Source organism: Microcaecilia unicolor, chromosome 4 (assembly GCF_901765095.1).
Source record: "Microcaecilia unicolor chromosome 4, aMicUni1.1, whole genome shotgun sequence".
Taxonomy (NCBI): Eukaryota; Metazoa; Chordata; class Amphibia; order Gymnophiona; family Siphonopidae; genus Microcaecilia; species Microcaecilia unicolor.
Genome location: NC_044034.1, coordinates 220,603,170 through 220,618,200, shown reverse-complemented (window position 1 = coordinate 220,618,200; position 15,031 = coordinate 220,603,170). Strand labels below are relative to the sequence as shown.

The following is a 15,031-nucleotide window of genomic DNA, read 5'->3' as shown; positions in this document are numbered from 1 at the left end:
AATGCCGGCTGCCCGCGACTCCAGCAAATCTATAATATTTAAAGGTACGGCGGGGGGCGGGGCAGTGGTGGGCTGGGGAGGCTTAGCCTCCCCAAGCCTCTTATATGGGGCGCCTATGGTTTCGACTCCCAGCGGGATATCCACTCTATTGGCTATCTTCGTGTCATCCGCAAAGAGGCAAATTTTTCCTTCTAGAAAAAGGATGTTGCAGCACCATACAAATAGAAATTTTCTGGTTTGTACAATGTCACAAGAATCTTCTTGAATGACAGAGTAAGGTTGTAGCTACAGGCTTCCTGTTTCTGGTCCCAGCAGACATCTATGTCAGCACTTGCTCAGTGCTTAGAAAACAATGCAGAGGAAGCATTAACAACAAATGCTGCAATCATCTTAGAGAAAAGAAACTGAATTGCACATATGCTAAAGACTTACCAAAGGATTCATTATTAGAAGTGACTGATTGAGCAACGTTTCTTGTGTATTTCTTTTTTGTAAAAGACCTTAATGCTCTTGTTGGATTGTTTTTTTCAAAACTCCACAAATTTATTTTGTGGTCAAAAAATGTGGACTAAGACTACACAAGAAGAAGAAGAAAAGAATTATTGGCTTTGATGGAAGAAACCCGGACTTTGGGTGCTTCCTTTTTACTAGCATACCCATGTAAATGTATAGCGCGTTATTTGGGTTTAAAATATGTTTTCTTTGATCCAGAGCACTTGAGGGTCTTCGTAGATATAAAGAAAATCTCTAGTGGGACAGTAACATCAAATGATTAATGACCGTAGAACGATATACAGCAACATGTGGAGGCTGTATCTTGCTAAGCATGTTAAAAGACTTGAAGCGGTTCAGAGAAAAGAAACGGAAATAGTATGGGGTTTGTGTTCAGTTTTGGGTCTTTGCTTAAATATATTTCAACTTATGATCTCCTTATTAATGTTATTGAATCCTTGCTTAAATATATTTCAACTTGTGATCTCCTTATTAATGTTATTGAATCCACTCCCCTTTTAGTTTTGGTCTAACGAGGAGTTATGAGTTTTCTTTACGAATATTACTTATTTCTTTGTATTTTTATCTCTGGGTTTCTTGAGCAAGCAAGTACTTGTATTTCAATATATTGATAAGCAAATAATTTAAGAAAAAGACTTACCAAAAATTACAAAGACCACAGCAAAGTAGTGGATTAATACTTAATAGTTTTCAAGTCTCATCATAGGACTACCCCCAACTCCAGAGCAGTGTTGATAATCTGGTTTCTTTGGTGAGTCAGAAATAGTCTCACCTTTGCTGTTTGCACCATGGTACTGGAAAGCTCTTCTATCTCATCCTCACTGCCAAAAAGACTCTCAAAATCTTGATAGGACCACCCATCAAACAGAATCCGAGGCACTAGTGGGAAAAGTAAGAATCAGACATTGTTTTCCTTGTGGTATATGCATCTCTTGTAACATCTAGATCCCAGTTTAGCTAAATATGATATTGCTAGATATCTATTTACTACTCAGAACAAGCAGTGCATGAAATTCAGACTGTGCTCTTCCAACATTTCCCTCAAACAGAAAAGTCAATGTCCTCGAAGTCATAAGCACAAAGACCAAAGCCCAAGGCTGAAGAGTCATTTTTCATCATTCCACATCTTTCTGTTGGGAAGAGTTAAACACTACAAAACTCAAAAGTCTACCACAAACCCATAAAGCAAAGAAGAGCACATTATGACAGAACCAATGGTATGTTTATCCCTCCTGTCCTTGAAGGAGAAAATAACATACATAAAATACATTCATAACAGATAAATATAAAATAAAATAGGAGGAGGATAAACTAAAATAAAAAAAACATCCTTCCATAACAAACTCATCCATAGCTAACTGTATATCAGCAATCACCAATACTCTCTCCAAACATTCCACAAAGACAGATCATAAAAATCCCCAACCCTCTTTAAATAAATCATAAAATAGGCCTAGAGATATTGAAATGATAGCTATTAGCACACAACAGAATTTGAAAACCAGAAGCTCACAAACAAGACTCTGGATCTCATTTTGAAAAGAAAAAAAAAATGTTCAGAAATTGGCATAAATCTGCATTTTGACTTTTTCCTCACAAACACGTCCAAATTGGTATTTTCAAAACCAATTTTTAGACGTTTTTCTATGACATCTGTCAGAAGTGCGTTCAAATCACAAGGGGGTGTGTCAGGGGCGTGTTAAGGGCGGGATCTGGGTGTTCCTAACGTTTATGACGTTTTTCAGTCATAATGGTACAAAACAAAAACATCCAGGGCTAAAACTGACATTTTGAGCTACACCTGTTTTTATAACGAATAAGGCACAAAAAGGTGCCCTAAATGACCAGATGACCACTGGAGGGAATCAGGGATGGCCTCCCCTTGCTCCTCCCCCCAAGTGGTCACTAACCCCCTCCCACCCCCCAAAATGTGATTAAAAACATTACTTGCCAGCCTCAGATGTTATACTTAGGTCCATTAGTAACATAGTAGATGACGGCAGAAAAAGACCTGCACGGTCCATCCAGTCTGCTCAACAAGACAACTCATGTGTGCTACTTTTTGTGTATACCCTACTTTGATTTGTACCTATGCTCTTCAGGGCACAGACCGTATAAGTCTGCCCAGCACTATGCCCGCCTCCCACCACCGGCTCTGGCACAGACCGTATAAGTCTGCCCAGTACTATCCTCGTCTCCCACCACCGGCTCTGGCACAGACCGTATAAGTCTGCCCAGCTCTATCCCCGCCTCCCAACCTCCAGCCCCGCCTCCCACTACCGGCTCTGCTATCCAATCTCGGTTAAGCTCCTGAGGATCTATTCCTTCTGGAATAGCATGCAGGTCTCTGGAGTAGTCCAGTGGTGGTGCAGTGCACTGCAGACAGGTGGACCCAGGCTCCTACCTCCCCCTACCTGTTACACTTGTGGAGGAAACCGTGAGCCCTCCAAAACTCACCACAGAACCCACTGTACCCACATATAGGTGCCCCTTCCCCCGTAAGGGCTATGCTAGTGGTGTACAGTTGGGGGTAGTGGGTTTTGGGGGGGGGGGGGGGGAGCTCAGCAGACAAGGTAAGAGAGCAATGGTGACATATTAAGAAGTCCACTGCAGTGCCCCCTAGGGTGCCCTATTGCTTTCCTGGGGATGTCAGGGGGACCAGTCTACTAAAGATGCTGGCTCCTCCTACATCCTAATGGCTTGATTTTGGGTGTTTTACACGTGCAGAATTTTTTTTTTTTTTCAAAAATGGACCAAAACACAAAACATCCAAATCACAAAACCTTCTTCAAAGCAGTATTTAAAAAAAAAAAAAAAAATATATATATATATATATATATATATATATATATATATATATATATATGTATATGAAGATAGGACCCAAAGTGGTGAACTGGATTAGGAACTGGTTGATGGACAGTCGCCAGAGGGTGATGGTGAATGGAATTCGCTCGGAGGAGGGAAAGGTGAGTAGTGGAGTGCCTCAAGGATCGGTGCTGGGGCCGATTCTGTTCAATATATTTGTGAGTGACATTGCCGAAGGGTTAGAAGGTAAAGTTTGCCTATTTGCGGATGATACTAAGATCTGTAACAGAGTGGACACCCCGGAGGGAGTGGAAAACATGAAAAAGGACCTATGGAAGCTAGAAGAATGGTCTAAGGTTTGGCAATTAAAATTCAATGCGAAGAAATGCAAAGTGATGCACTTAGGGAATAGAAATCCACGGGAGACGTATGTGTTAGGCGGGGAGAGTCTGATAAGTACGGATGGGGAGAGGGATCTTGGGGTGATAATATCTGAGGATTTGAAGGCGACGAAACAGTGTGACAAGGCGGTGGCCCTAGCTAGAAGGTTGTTAGGCTGTATAGAGAGAGGTGTGACCAACAGAAGAAAGGGGGTGTTGATGCCCCTGTATAAATCGTTGGTGAGGCCCAACCTAGAGTATTGTGTTCAGCTTTGGAGGCCGTATATTGCTAAGAATGTAAAAAGAATTGAAGCGGTGCAAAGAAAAGCTACGAGAATGGTATGGGATTTGCGTTACAAGACGTATGAGGAGAGACTTGCTGACCTGAACATGTATACTCTGGAGGAAAGGAGAAACAGGGGTGATATGATACAGATGTTCAAATATTTGAAAGGTATTAATCCGCAAACAAACCTTTTCCAGAGATGCGAAGGTGGTAGAACGAGAGGACATGAAATGAGATTGAAGGGGGGCAGACTAAAGAAAAATGTCAGGAAGTATTTTTTCACAGAGTAGTGGATGCTTGGAATGCCCTCCCGCGGGAGGTGGTGGAAATGAAAACGGTAACGGAATTCAAACATGCGTGGGATAAACATAAAGGAATCCTGTTCAGAAGGAATGGATCCTAAGGAGCTTAGCCGAGATTGGGTGGCAGAGCGGGTAGCACATGAGTTTATCTTGTTGGGCAAACTAGACGGACCGTGCAGGTCTTTTTCTGCCGTCATCTACTATGTTACTATATATATATATATATATATATAGACGTTTTCTTTTTTGAAAAGGACTTTGGGCGTTTTTTTGCAAAAAGTCCAGTCGGACTTAGACATCATATTGAAAATGCCCCTCCACATTAACTAAGGGTTAGAAAGTATTATCTAACCTTTATCACCTTAGGGATTCAATTCCAGAAATATGAAACAGCAAAAAATATTGTCTTCTTAAGAGTTTCTGAATATTTTACATCACCCCGCTGCGGGCTTCATCAAACATGCTATAACTATATAACCTAGAATATGTTGAAGCCCTGCATTTAATGGCAACTTACTTATTTATTGCATTTGTATCCCACATTTACCCACCAATTTGCAGGCTCAATGTGGCTTACATTATGCCGTAATGGCGATCGCCAAACTTGGACGCAATCTCTTCAATGCACAAGTACAGAAGTGGTAAGGTGAAATGAGAGCTGTAAAAGTGGTTAGCACCATCAACCATGACAAGAAACTTTTAAACAATGAAAAATGTTGCAAATAAAAAATAGTCTAGAAAGCAGCATACAGTCAGGCAGCTTTCTGGTGGAAGAATGAAACATTAACACAAATGTACAATATAAACACTCACCTATGAGGGTGCTTTTAGAATTTTTCTTTACGTCTTTTATCCAGCCTGCCAAATGAAGCAAAACAGAACTGAACAGCTATTAAGGCACGATATTACCATATTTAAATCAACCAAGCAGAAAATGAGTTAAGAATCATAAAAAGATTTAAAGAGTGCCATTCTGCTTCCTTTCCTATCCATTCCTAGTCACCAGGTAATTCTGCAGGCCCTTAGCCTTCTTCTTCATTAAAGGAATGAGTTGTTTCCATCACCTAATGCTAAAACGGAGCAGTCCATCTCTTGTTGACATTCTAAATTAGTTTTTTTTTGCTTAAAAAAGGAGTAAGTGCAATGCTACCTGCCTTCATCAGTTACAGGGAATTTGACAGCAATAAAGGGTGAGATGATCCTACATGCACTGCTCATCCACTGAAGATGAAGCATTTGAAATAAAATGGCTGGTCTAATGGCCTGCTTCAATTCCCATCTCTACTTGATTTGTTAGTATGGCTGAACATGACTAGAATTAAAGATTTCTGACCACTGTATTCTCAAGAAAGTTCTGGTTTTCCACTGCAGAGGAAGAGATTTCCAAAGTAAAATTATTTCTGTACATCATTCTCAAGGGAGCAACCTGATCTGGGAGATATCCAACATGTTTAGTTTTAGAGACGAATTGGCATAATAAAAGCATGCACACCATATGTTTACAAAAAGATAAAACAATTTACTCTTCTAATCAATGTTTTGCTCTCAGCTGCTGTACACTCTCCTATAAAGGATCATTATTAAATCTGCTTGGGGTGAAATCATAGACTTAGTAATGAAACTACTGATATTAGGTCAATATTCAAAAGATCTAAGTGCCTAACTTTTAAGAGTTTAGTGCCTAGATCTGCCAAAATAAGAATTATCTGCTGAGTGCCTACATTTAGGCATTTATTTTGGCTAGGCTCCTAAATTTATGCATGTGTGAAGGGGGTTGGGACCAAGACAAGAGCATGAGGTTAGGTACTCCATACTGATTTCCAGCAGTGGATACTTAACTTGGGAGAATTCTGTTTTTAGGTGTCTTTTTTCAGCCCAAAACATAGGTGCCTAGGATCAGCTGAAAACAGGAACCTAGTTTAGAGACCTAAACTAAGCAGTTCAGCGACCTTTGAATAGTAGCCCAATATGAGGTTGATTTTCAGTAAGCAATACAATGGCAACTCAGCTATATTTGAGAAAAATTTCAGCTGCATTCTGGATGGGAAGGTTACAAGGAAACCACTTAATTAACCAGCTAGTGCTGAATTTCACACTACCCAGCTAAGTCCCCATCCCACACAATCAAACCATCATTTTTTTGAGTGGTAATAAGTTTTTTAAAGCTCTGATCTAATTATCTAACTCCATAGTTAAGCAGCCAGATTACTTTGAAATCTAGCCATGAGTCATTGCTACTACGGATAATTATAATTACAGAATTGTGGCACCATCTTACAAGCAGAAAACAATAGGATTCATAAACCTAAATTTCGTCCAAAGTTTCCATCCAAATGACTAACAAGTTGTCTTTGGTCAAAAATTCTTACAGAAACATAATCTTGCCATACAGCCAAAAATAAGTTACTAGACTGCAGGTGCAAATCAGAAAAGGTTATCATAGAACTGTATCAACTGATGCTGTAAACCAGTAGGACATCATTTGTCTGACCAAACATAGCCTCTAAGGATACAGGTAATCTAGAAATGTTAAATAGTAGTAGTAGTAGTAGTAATATGATGACATAGCTACCTCACATAGCCAGAAACATGAAGAAATTAACAAACTAGAGACATAAAGAGTAACAAGATAACCCCAAAGGTAATACCACTTTAAGAAAGAAATAAAGAAAGAAAAGCTGCACAGGAGCACAACAGTAATCTGGGAATATAGGCGAGACTAATTAGGGATTTATTTAGAGAGTGAACAGACTTCCAGAGAACCAGAAGCCAATCAGCAGAGACTGTGGTAGGTTAAAAGCTGTGCAGGATGTGGATGTCCTCTTGGCATCACTGCCGGTTTTCCACTATGCACTGATGCGGTTTTGTTTGAAATCAAGAATTCAGGTGTTTTTTGTGGCAACATTTTGCGACTTCAGATTGAGCATTGGCTCATTGTTATTTCATGCATTTTTTTGACATTGTACACAATTTTAAGACCCCTGATGCAGGCAGTTTTGCCAAAACACAGACCATGTGGGTTCTATCCAATAAATTTGAGTTGATGCCCCCCCTATCTTGAAGGCTCCTTGTGCTTTTGTTGTCTGCAGACGTGCAGGATGTCCCAGTAAATAAACTAGAAAATATGTAGCTAAGGGCTAGCGTGTCCTTCGCCCAATTCACAAGCATTCTGCCCCTGCTACTCCTGCCCACTCCCTTCTTGCCTTTATTTCTCCAACTTTGTCAATCTCTCCCTACACACCTGATTTTCCTGCTGCACCCTCAGTCCCCTTCCTGCCCCTGTACCCATCTGTGAGGGAGTCTATAGGAGGCTGCCCCTTTCCCTTAAGCATACTCCATCACAGTCAGAACCACCTTAAGCCCCACAGTCCCGTATAAAAAGTGAGATTGGGAGGGGTGGAGCAAGGACAACTGCTAGAAAATATAAAAGGCAAAGCCAGGGTTGGGTTGAGGCTCAGGGAAGGGAGCAGCCACTCTATAGCATCACTACTTGTGTAGCTACCAGAACCTGGCTCAAGTAGGCCAAACTTAACTTGAATAGTTGTGAGAATCCTGGAGTCAGGTCAGTGTTTGAGCAACCTCAAAGAGAAACTTTATAGACTATGCTTTTGGGCCTGTCTGAATCTGAAGAGACTTTATTCCTTATTTTCTGTGCCTGTGAAATAACAGGCCTCTGCTTTTGTGTTTAATAAAGAGTTTTGCTGTACCTCTGTAACCTTGTCTGGATATATAACCCAAAGGTTCAACCTCAAAGGAGAGACCAGGTGCAGCAGGTGTACAGGCCTAGAACAATGTTCATGGACCTCACTGATGAGCAATGTATGAGCAGGTTCCACTTCAACAGGGAAACAAAGGTACACCTCTGCCATCAGCTTGAGGAGGATCTGGAGCCCACTACTTGGAGGGGACAAGTCTTGCCAGCCCATGTGACCACAGACCTGGCATTTCTAACAAATGGATACTTCCAGACATCACTAGGAGCTGCTGGAGGCATCAGCCAAGCAGCCGCATCATGTAGCACTTCACAGTTCCTACATAGTTTTCTTAGAAAGGACACCCTGCATATTAAATTCCCATGTGTGAGGTGGATCAACACCAGACAATAACTAATTTCTATCAAGTGCAGACTTCCCATCTGTTCTAGGTCCTACAGAATGCATCCATGTTGCCCTAAGACCATCTGCAGGTAGTACCTACAGAAATTGCAAGTCATACCATTTATTGACCATGCAGATGATCTGCAATGCCTCAAACATTATAACTGATGAGTTTGCGAACTATCCCAGACCCTACTGAGGAATCCACGGATGTTTCCAGAGTGCCCAGATCACCGGAGGAGGGGGGGGGGGGGGAGGATGTTAAGTGAGGAGTGCATAACCCACACCCATTTCTCTTTTTTTTCCCAACAAGTATGTGCCCAATGTGGCTTTAGATGTCTGGAAGATGATACATTCAACAGTGTTAGAAAATACAAACCCACACAAAAGGTGTGTCTACAGTCTCTAGCATCTCTTCTCTTCCATGCAGATGACTGTGGCTATCCCCTCAGGAGATGGCTGATGACCCCCACTGTCCACCCCCAATGGGCTGCAGAAGAGAAGTACAATGCAAAACAGACATTTGACATCTTGACGTCCAGATTCTGCTGTGTGGATTGGTCTGTGGGTAAGCTTCTCTACAGTGCATCAAAGATCTGTGAAATATTCACAGCTTACTGCATGCTACACAACTTGGCCATTACTCATTATATGCCTGAACCAGAGGGAAACATGAGGGAGGACAATGATAGTGATAAGGATGGTGAACATTTGCAAGCTCAAGATCTGCCACCCCAACAGCTACAAGAAATGATCTGATACAGACATTTCTTGTGACAAGGTGAGCTATTTATTTTTAGAGGACACATATCTGTGAAACCCTACTAACACTCCCTCTCCTTCCCCCATCACCCCCTCTCACAAAACAGCGACACTGTTGGTCAACTTACAAAAAGATATGGTGAAATCCTATGTTTAATATTAACAAATGACTGCAGAAAAATCAGACTTTACATGTTGAAAGATCAAAATTCTCTTTACAAAATGGGAATTGTGGATAGGAGGAAAAGGTCTCAAAATGCCCAGGTGCCAGGACAAATTTAATCGGCAATATATCTCAAGGTACACGAAAGGCTGAGGCTCATCACAGACCAAAAACTTCCTGTATTTTTATATATTCCAAAACTGTGTAATCCCCTACTACGCTTTTTTTATATGAATATAATTTTTTCAATTCAACCCATTCACCATGATAAAAAATCTTCTTAGTGAACAAGAAAAATGTTTCAGTGAAATAACTTAGCTTTTTGTTTTTAACGCGGGTCTGGCTGTAATATATCCAATCAAGGGACTCCCAACTCCTGACGGGGACCCGTTTTGCCCACCGGCTTTATCAAGGGAGGAATCCAGATGCTTTGACAGTCTCGTTTCATTCCTTAACAGCAGGACCCACGGCTCATTGTCCCTGATTAAGTTGCAATGTTTAGGCCAGGAATGCTTTTTCATGAAGGGGTCCTGCTACTACTTCTACCACAATACGGTCCTCAAAATTGGTGCTACCAGATTCTTATGGATGTTCATCTCCAGCATTCTCTTCCATTTGAGTTTGTGGTGACTCTGGCTCTGCAGCAGCTTTTAAGAGTTGTGGTTTGGGCATATTATCCCCCATTGGTTTCTGCATCATAGCACGCAGGTTCACTGTTTGAACACAACCCTTACAGTGGTGGGGGAGAAGGATGTTTTGATATGGCCCATGAAGTACACTCCTGGATCCAATCTGGATCCAATCTAGGCCATAACTGTATCCCAAAACTGAATATAATACTCCAAGTACAGCCTAATAACTTGTACAGTGGGAGTCATGTATGTAAAGTAAAATCAAATACATTGAAGAAGGACACAGATATTATAGGAAACTGACTGAAGAACAGTTGAAAAATCTTATCAAATACTTCCAAAGCAAGTACACCTCTCTCTTGGTATAATGTAGTACTTGGGAACAATAACCAGTACTGCCTTATAACAAAGGTCGTTATAAGGAAAGGCAATACCCAATCAAATAAAGACTCAATTTAAGACTCAATTCAATTATTTAAACCATTTTAATGAACACTTCAACTAGAAGGGTGATTTAGCCATGTGAGCAGGAACTGCACTTCAACCATGTGAGCCGGGACCATGCATCAATCATATGACCTGGAACATTATGCGTCAACCACGAGAGCAGGGAGGGTGTCAACTGTGTGATTTGCATGTCAAAAAACTACTTGCCATCTTCAAGATCTATGAGCAGCAAACACGCTTCAACTATGTGCACTGGGACCGCGCATCAACCATGTGACGTTTTTACACTAAGTTTACAGTATAATCACAGAAAAGGTACAAAAGTTCTGGGAGTCATATAAGGCTTGTAAAATATAATCAAGCAAAAGGTACAAAATTTCTGGGAGCCATATTTGTAACTGTGTTATAACTAAATTTGCGTTATAATACCAAACCATCTATCTATTGGCACCAAAAATCCATAAAGCTGGGACCACTGGCAGAACAATCATAACTGGTACAGAGAAAAAGTCCATAAGCCATTATTAAGATGGAGTAGGGGAAAATCCACTGCTTATTTCTAGGATACACAACCAACTAGTGGTAGAACATGTGGTACTCCGTGCTTCTCATTGCTAGTTTGTAATGGGGAAATCTCATATGGTCACTCAGGCAACATTTTATTACCACCAAGCGGCGGGCCTGTATTCTGTGACTATTTATAATCATCGACTGCCCCCAACCCTCCACAGTGCAATTTTAACGTGCAAATATGTGCAGTGCTCTACTGTCTTTCTTTTATATTTCTTTTTTCTTCCACTTTCTTTTTACTTTTTTGTTTTGTTCGTTTTAGTGTGTACTGGAGGCTTAGTCACTTGCCCGAGCATACCTGGGACTCAGTACAGATAAGTGACACAGACTTATTCGCAATATTGACGACTGAATATACGACCATAGTCAGTTCGGGTAACACAGAGATATGTGCCTGACGCTGTGAAGACTGTGGCCTTATTAAGCTGGAAGACACAGTATCGCTTCCTGCATTGAAAAGAAATTAAAGTACTAGTGCTGTAGCTAGGGCAAGTGACTAAGCCTCCAGTACACACCAAAGCGAACAAAACAAAAAAATAAAAAGAAAGTGGAAGAAAATAAAAGAAAGACAGTAGAGCACTGCACATATTTGCACGTTAAAATTGCACTGTGGGGGGTTGGGGGCAGTCGATGATTATAAATAGTCACAGAATACAGGCCCGCCGCTTGGTGGTAAAAAAAAGTTGCCTGAGTGACCATATGAGACTTCCCCATTACAAACTAGCAATTAGAAGCACGGAGTACCACATGTTCTACCACTAGCTGGTTGCGTTTCGTTTACGGTACATTGGTGGCACATTGCCATCTACATGTTTTTACAGTATTTCTAGGATAAGCAGCATAAAATGTATCCTACTGTTTTGGGATCTTGCCAGGTACTTGTGACTGGGATTGACCACTGTTGGAGACAGGATGCTAGGCTTGATGGACCTTTGGTATGTCCCAGTATGGCAACACTTATGTACTTATCAACACCTCCTTTCTTCTGCTGGTTATACCCCTCTCTATGCAGCCTAGCATCCTTCTGGCAGTAACCACTGCCTTGTTGCATTGTTTTGACACCTTGAGATCCTCAGACATCATCACCTCAAGGTCTCTGTCCAGAGCTGTGCTTATCAATCTCTCTCCTTCTATCTGATACATCTCCTTTGGATTTCTGCACCCCAAGTGCACCACTCTGCACGTCTTGGCATTAAATTTTAATTCACTATTAGACAGTATTAGAAACCGAATATTATGTTACCCTAGTTCTTAATAGAATGGCATTCAGTGTGAGTTACTCTGATCACTCTGTGTACCAATCACTTCTTTTAAAATGTTTTTTAAAATATTTTTTTTAGGATTGTATGTGTGGAGTATACATGTTGGGTTTATTTGAATAGTAGACAGTATTAGAAACCGAATATTATGTTACCCTGGTTCTTACTATTCAAATAAAGAAACCCAACATGTATACTCCACACATACAATCCTAAAAAAAATATTTAAAAAAACATTTTAAAAGAAATGATTGGTACACAGAGCGATCAGAGTAACTCATACTGAATGCCATTCAATGCACTTAATCCTAGTCATCATCACACCAGAGTGTCCATCCCTTCTCAACAAACTAACACGCCCATTTACTAAACTGTGCAGCAATACCTACACAGCCCATTCAAAGTGAACGGGCTGTGTCAGCATTAGCACACTGCCAGCGCGGCTTAGTAAATTGGGGGTATATTGGTATCAGATTTGATAAAGATTTTATATTTTTAGTTCTGTTCTCCTGATGACACCAGGAGTGGCAAAACATGGCTCTATGTTGGGAACAAATAAATTTTGTGGATAATCATGTTATTTTCAGTAGAGCATGAAGCCTCCACTTGGAACTGAAGTTTCCTTCTATTAAATTGGAGCCAGCTAACCACCGGAATTTAGTAGTAGTACCGTGCACTCCGCTCCATGGATAAATCCTTCTTATCTGTTCCCTTCTCCACTACTGCCAACTCCAGACTTCACGCCTTCTGTCTCGCTGCACCCTACGCCTGGAATAAACTTCCTGAGCACCTACGTCTTGCCCCATCCTTGGCCACCTTTAAATCTAGACTGAAAGCCCACCTCTTTAACATTGCTTTTGACTCATAACCACTTGTAACCACTCGCCTCCACCTACCCTCCTCTCTTCCTTCCCGTTCACATTAATTGATTTGATTTGCTTACTTTATTTATTTTTTTGTCTATTAGATTGCAAGCTCTTTGAGCAGGGACTGTCTTTCTTCTATGTTTGTGCAGCGCTGCGTACGCCTTGTAGCGCTATAGAAATGCTAAATAGTTGCTAAATAGTAGTAGTAATTGACACCTATTGGAATGTGAAGTCTGCAAATAAGTGATCTATGAACTTTAAGAACTATGGGATTGTTTTACAAAGGCACGCTAGTGTTTTAGTGCATGCTATTGATTAGTGCACGCTAAATGCTAGAGATAACCACTGAAATATATGGACGTCTCTAATGTTTAGCATGTGCTTATTTTTAGCGTGCGCTAAAATGCTAGCGTCCCTTTGTAAAAGGACCCCTATACTTTTGACTGAGCATTTTGTGGACTTTATTAGTGCACCAATTTTGGACAATTTAGTTTGTTGAGAAAAGGTAGGAAGGGATGTACACTCAGGTGCGATGATGGTTAGGACTGAGTGTATTGAAGCTCTTCATTCAATATGAGGCACTCAGATTACTCTGAGCATCAATCACTTAAAAACATTTTTTTTTAAATATTTTCTTTAAGATTGTATGTGTGGAGTATACATGTTAGGTTTCTTTATTTGAACAGAAGACATTAAATTTTAACTGCCAGATCTTTTGACCATTCTTCTGAAATTGACAACCCAAGGTGAAGACTGAAAACAGACTGCTGAAGTGTTCAACAATTTTTAATTATTGAAATAAATGAGTGAAACAATACCATATTCTAACCATAACTTTTTTATTATTATTATTTAAGCTAAATAACTGAAGAAAGAGGGGATTGAGGCCGAGACCACACAGATTCATTTGTATTTGCTGTATGAAAACAAACTGTTACTGTGGAGATGGAACAGTCTTGGAAGCTTGTAAAATTGCTGGGCTATCTTGAACAAAGCATTAGAGGAGTTGTATTAACGTTAAATTTGCTTCAATTTGAGCAGGAATAACAGAGGTAAACTGCCAGGAATGGCATGTTTGTATTGTTATCCTGACTGGATTTCTGCCATGTAGTAGGGGGATTCCCTCCTGAAAGAGGAGGGGGGGGATGTTTTGTGTTTCAGGGAAGCTTTAGAGGCCAACTTCACAGTAGCTTTACTCATACTACCCCTCTCCTCAAGACCCTTCACTGGCTCCCTATCCGTTTTCACATCCTGTTCAAACTTCTTCTACTGACCTATAAATGTATTCACTCTGCTGCTCCCCAGTATCTCTCCACACTCGTCCTTCCCCTACACCCCTTCCCGTGCACTCCGCTCCATGGATAAATCCTTCTTATCTGTTCCCTTCTCCACTACTGCCAACTCTAGACTTCGCGCCTTCTGTCTCGCTGCACCCTACGCCTGGAATAAACTTCCTGAGCCCCTACGTCTTGCCCCATCCTTGGCCACCTTTAAATCTAGACTGAAAGCCCACCTCTTTAACATTGCTTTTGACTCGTAACCACTTGCCTCCACCTACCCTCCTCTCTTCCTTCCCGTTCGCATTAATTGATTTGATTTGCTTACTTTATTTATTTTTTGTCTATTAGATTGTAAGCTCTTTGAGCAGGGACTGTCTTTCTTCTATGTTTGTGCAGCACTGCGTATGCCTTGTAGCGCTATAGAAATGCTAAATAGTAGTAGTAGTAGTAGTAGTAGTACTGACAGCAGGGTCACTGTGGGTTTGTTTACTTACTGTTGGCTGAGCAGGCTTTGAAGAATAGCCTTTCTTTTTTTCTGTATTCCTGCACTGTGTTTGCTCACTGAATCACTGCTACCCCATGATTGTGCTGGGCAAAAGCCAAAGCAGGATCAGTGGAGATAGTAGGGGTGCTGATTCTGTGGACCTTGTATTCCAGAGTCCCCAC

The 15,031-nt window shown here is 40.9% G+C and overlaps 1 protein-coding gene across 4 annotated transcripts in view; it reads right to left on the bottom strand.

Moving 5' to 3' along the window:
* CHID1 (chitinase domain containing 1) overlaps positions 1-15,031 on the bottom strand; it is a 382,173-nt gene that overhangs the window by 338,045 nt on the left and 29,097 nt on the right. For all 4 annotated transcript variants that reach the window (XM_030201249.1, XM_030201252.1, XM_030201250.1 and 1 more), the window contains exons 5-6: positions 5,103-5,147; positions 1,286-1,392 (exon numbers count right to left, since the gene is read on the bottom strand). In XM_030201249.1, the coding sequence (XP_030057109.1) occupies positions 1,286-1,392; positions 5,103-5,147 (152 nt within the window). The remainder of the gene's footprint in view (positions 1-1,285; positions 1,393-5,102; positions 5,148-15,031) is intronic.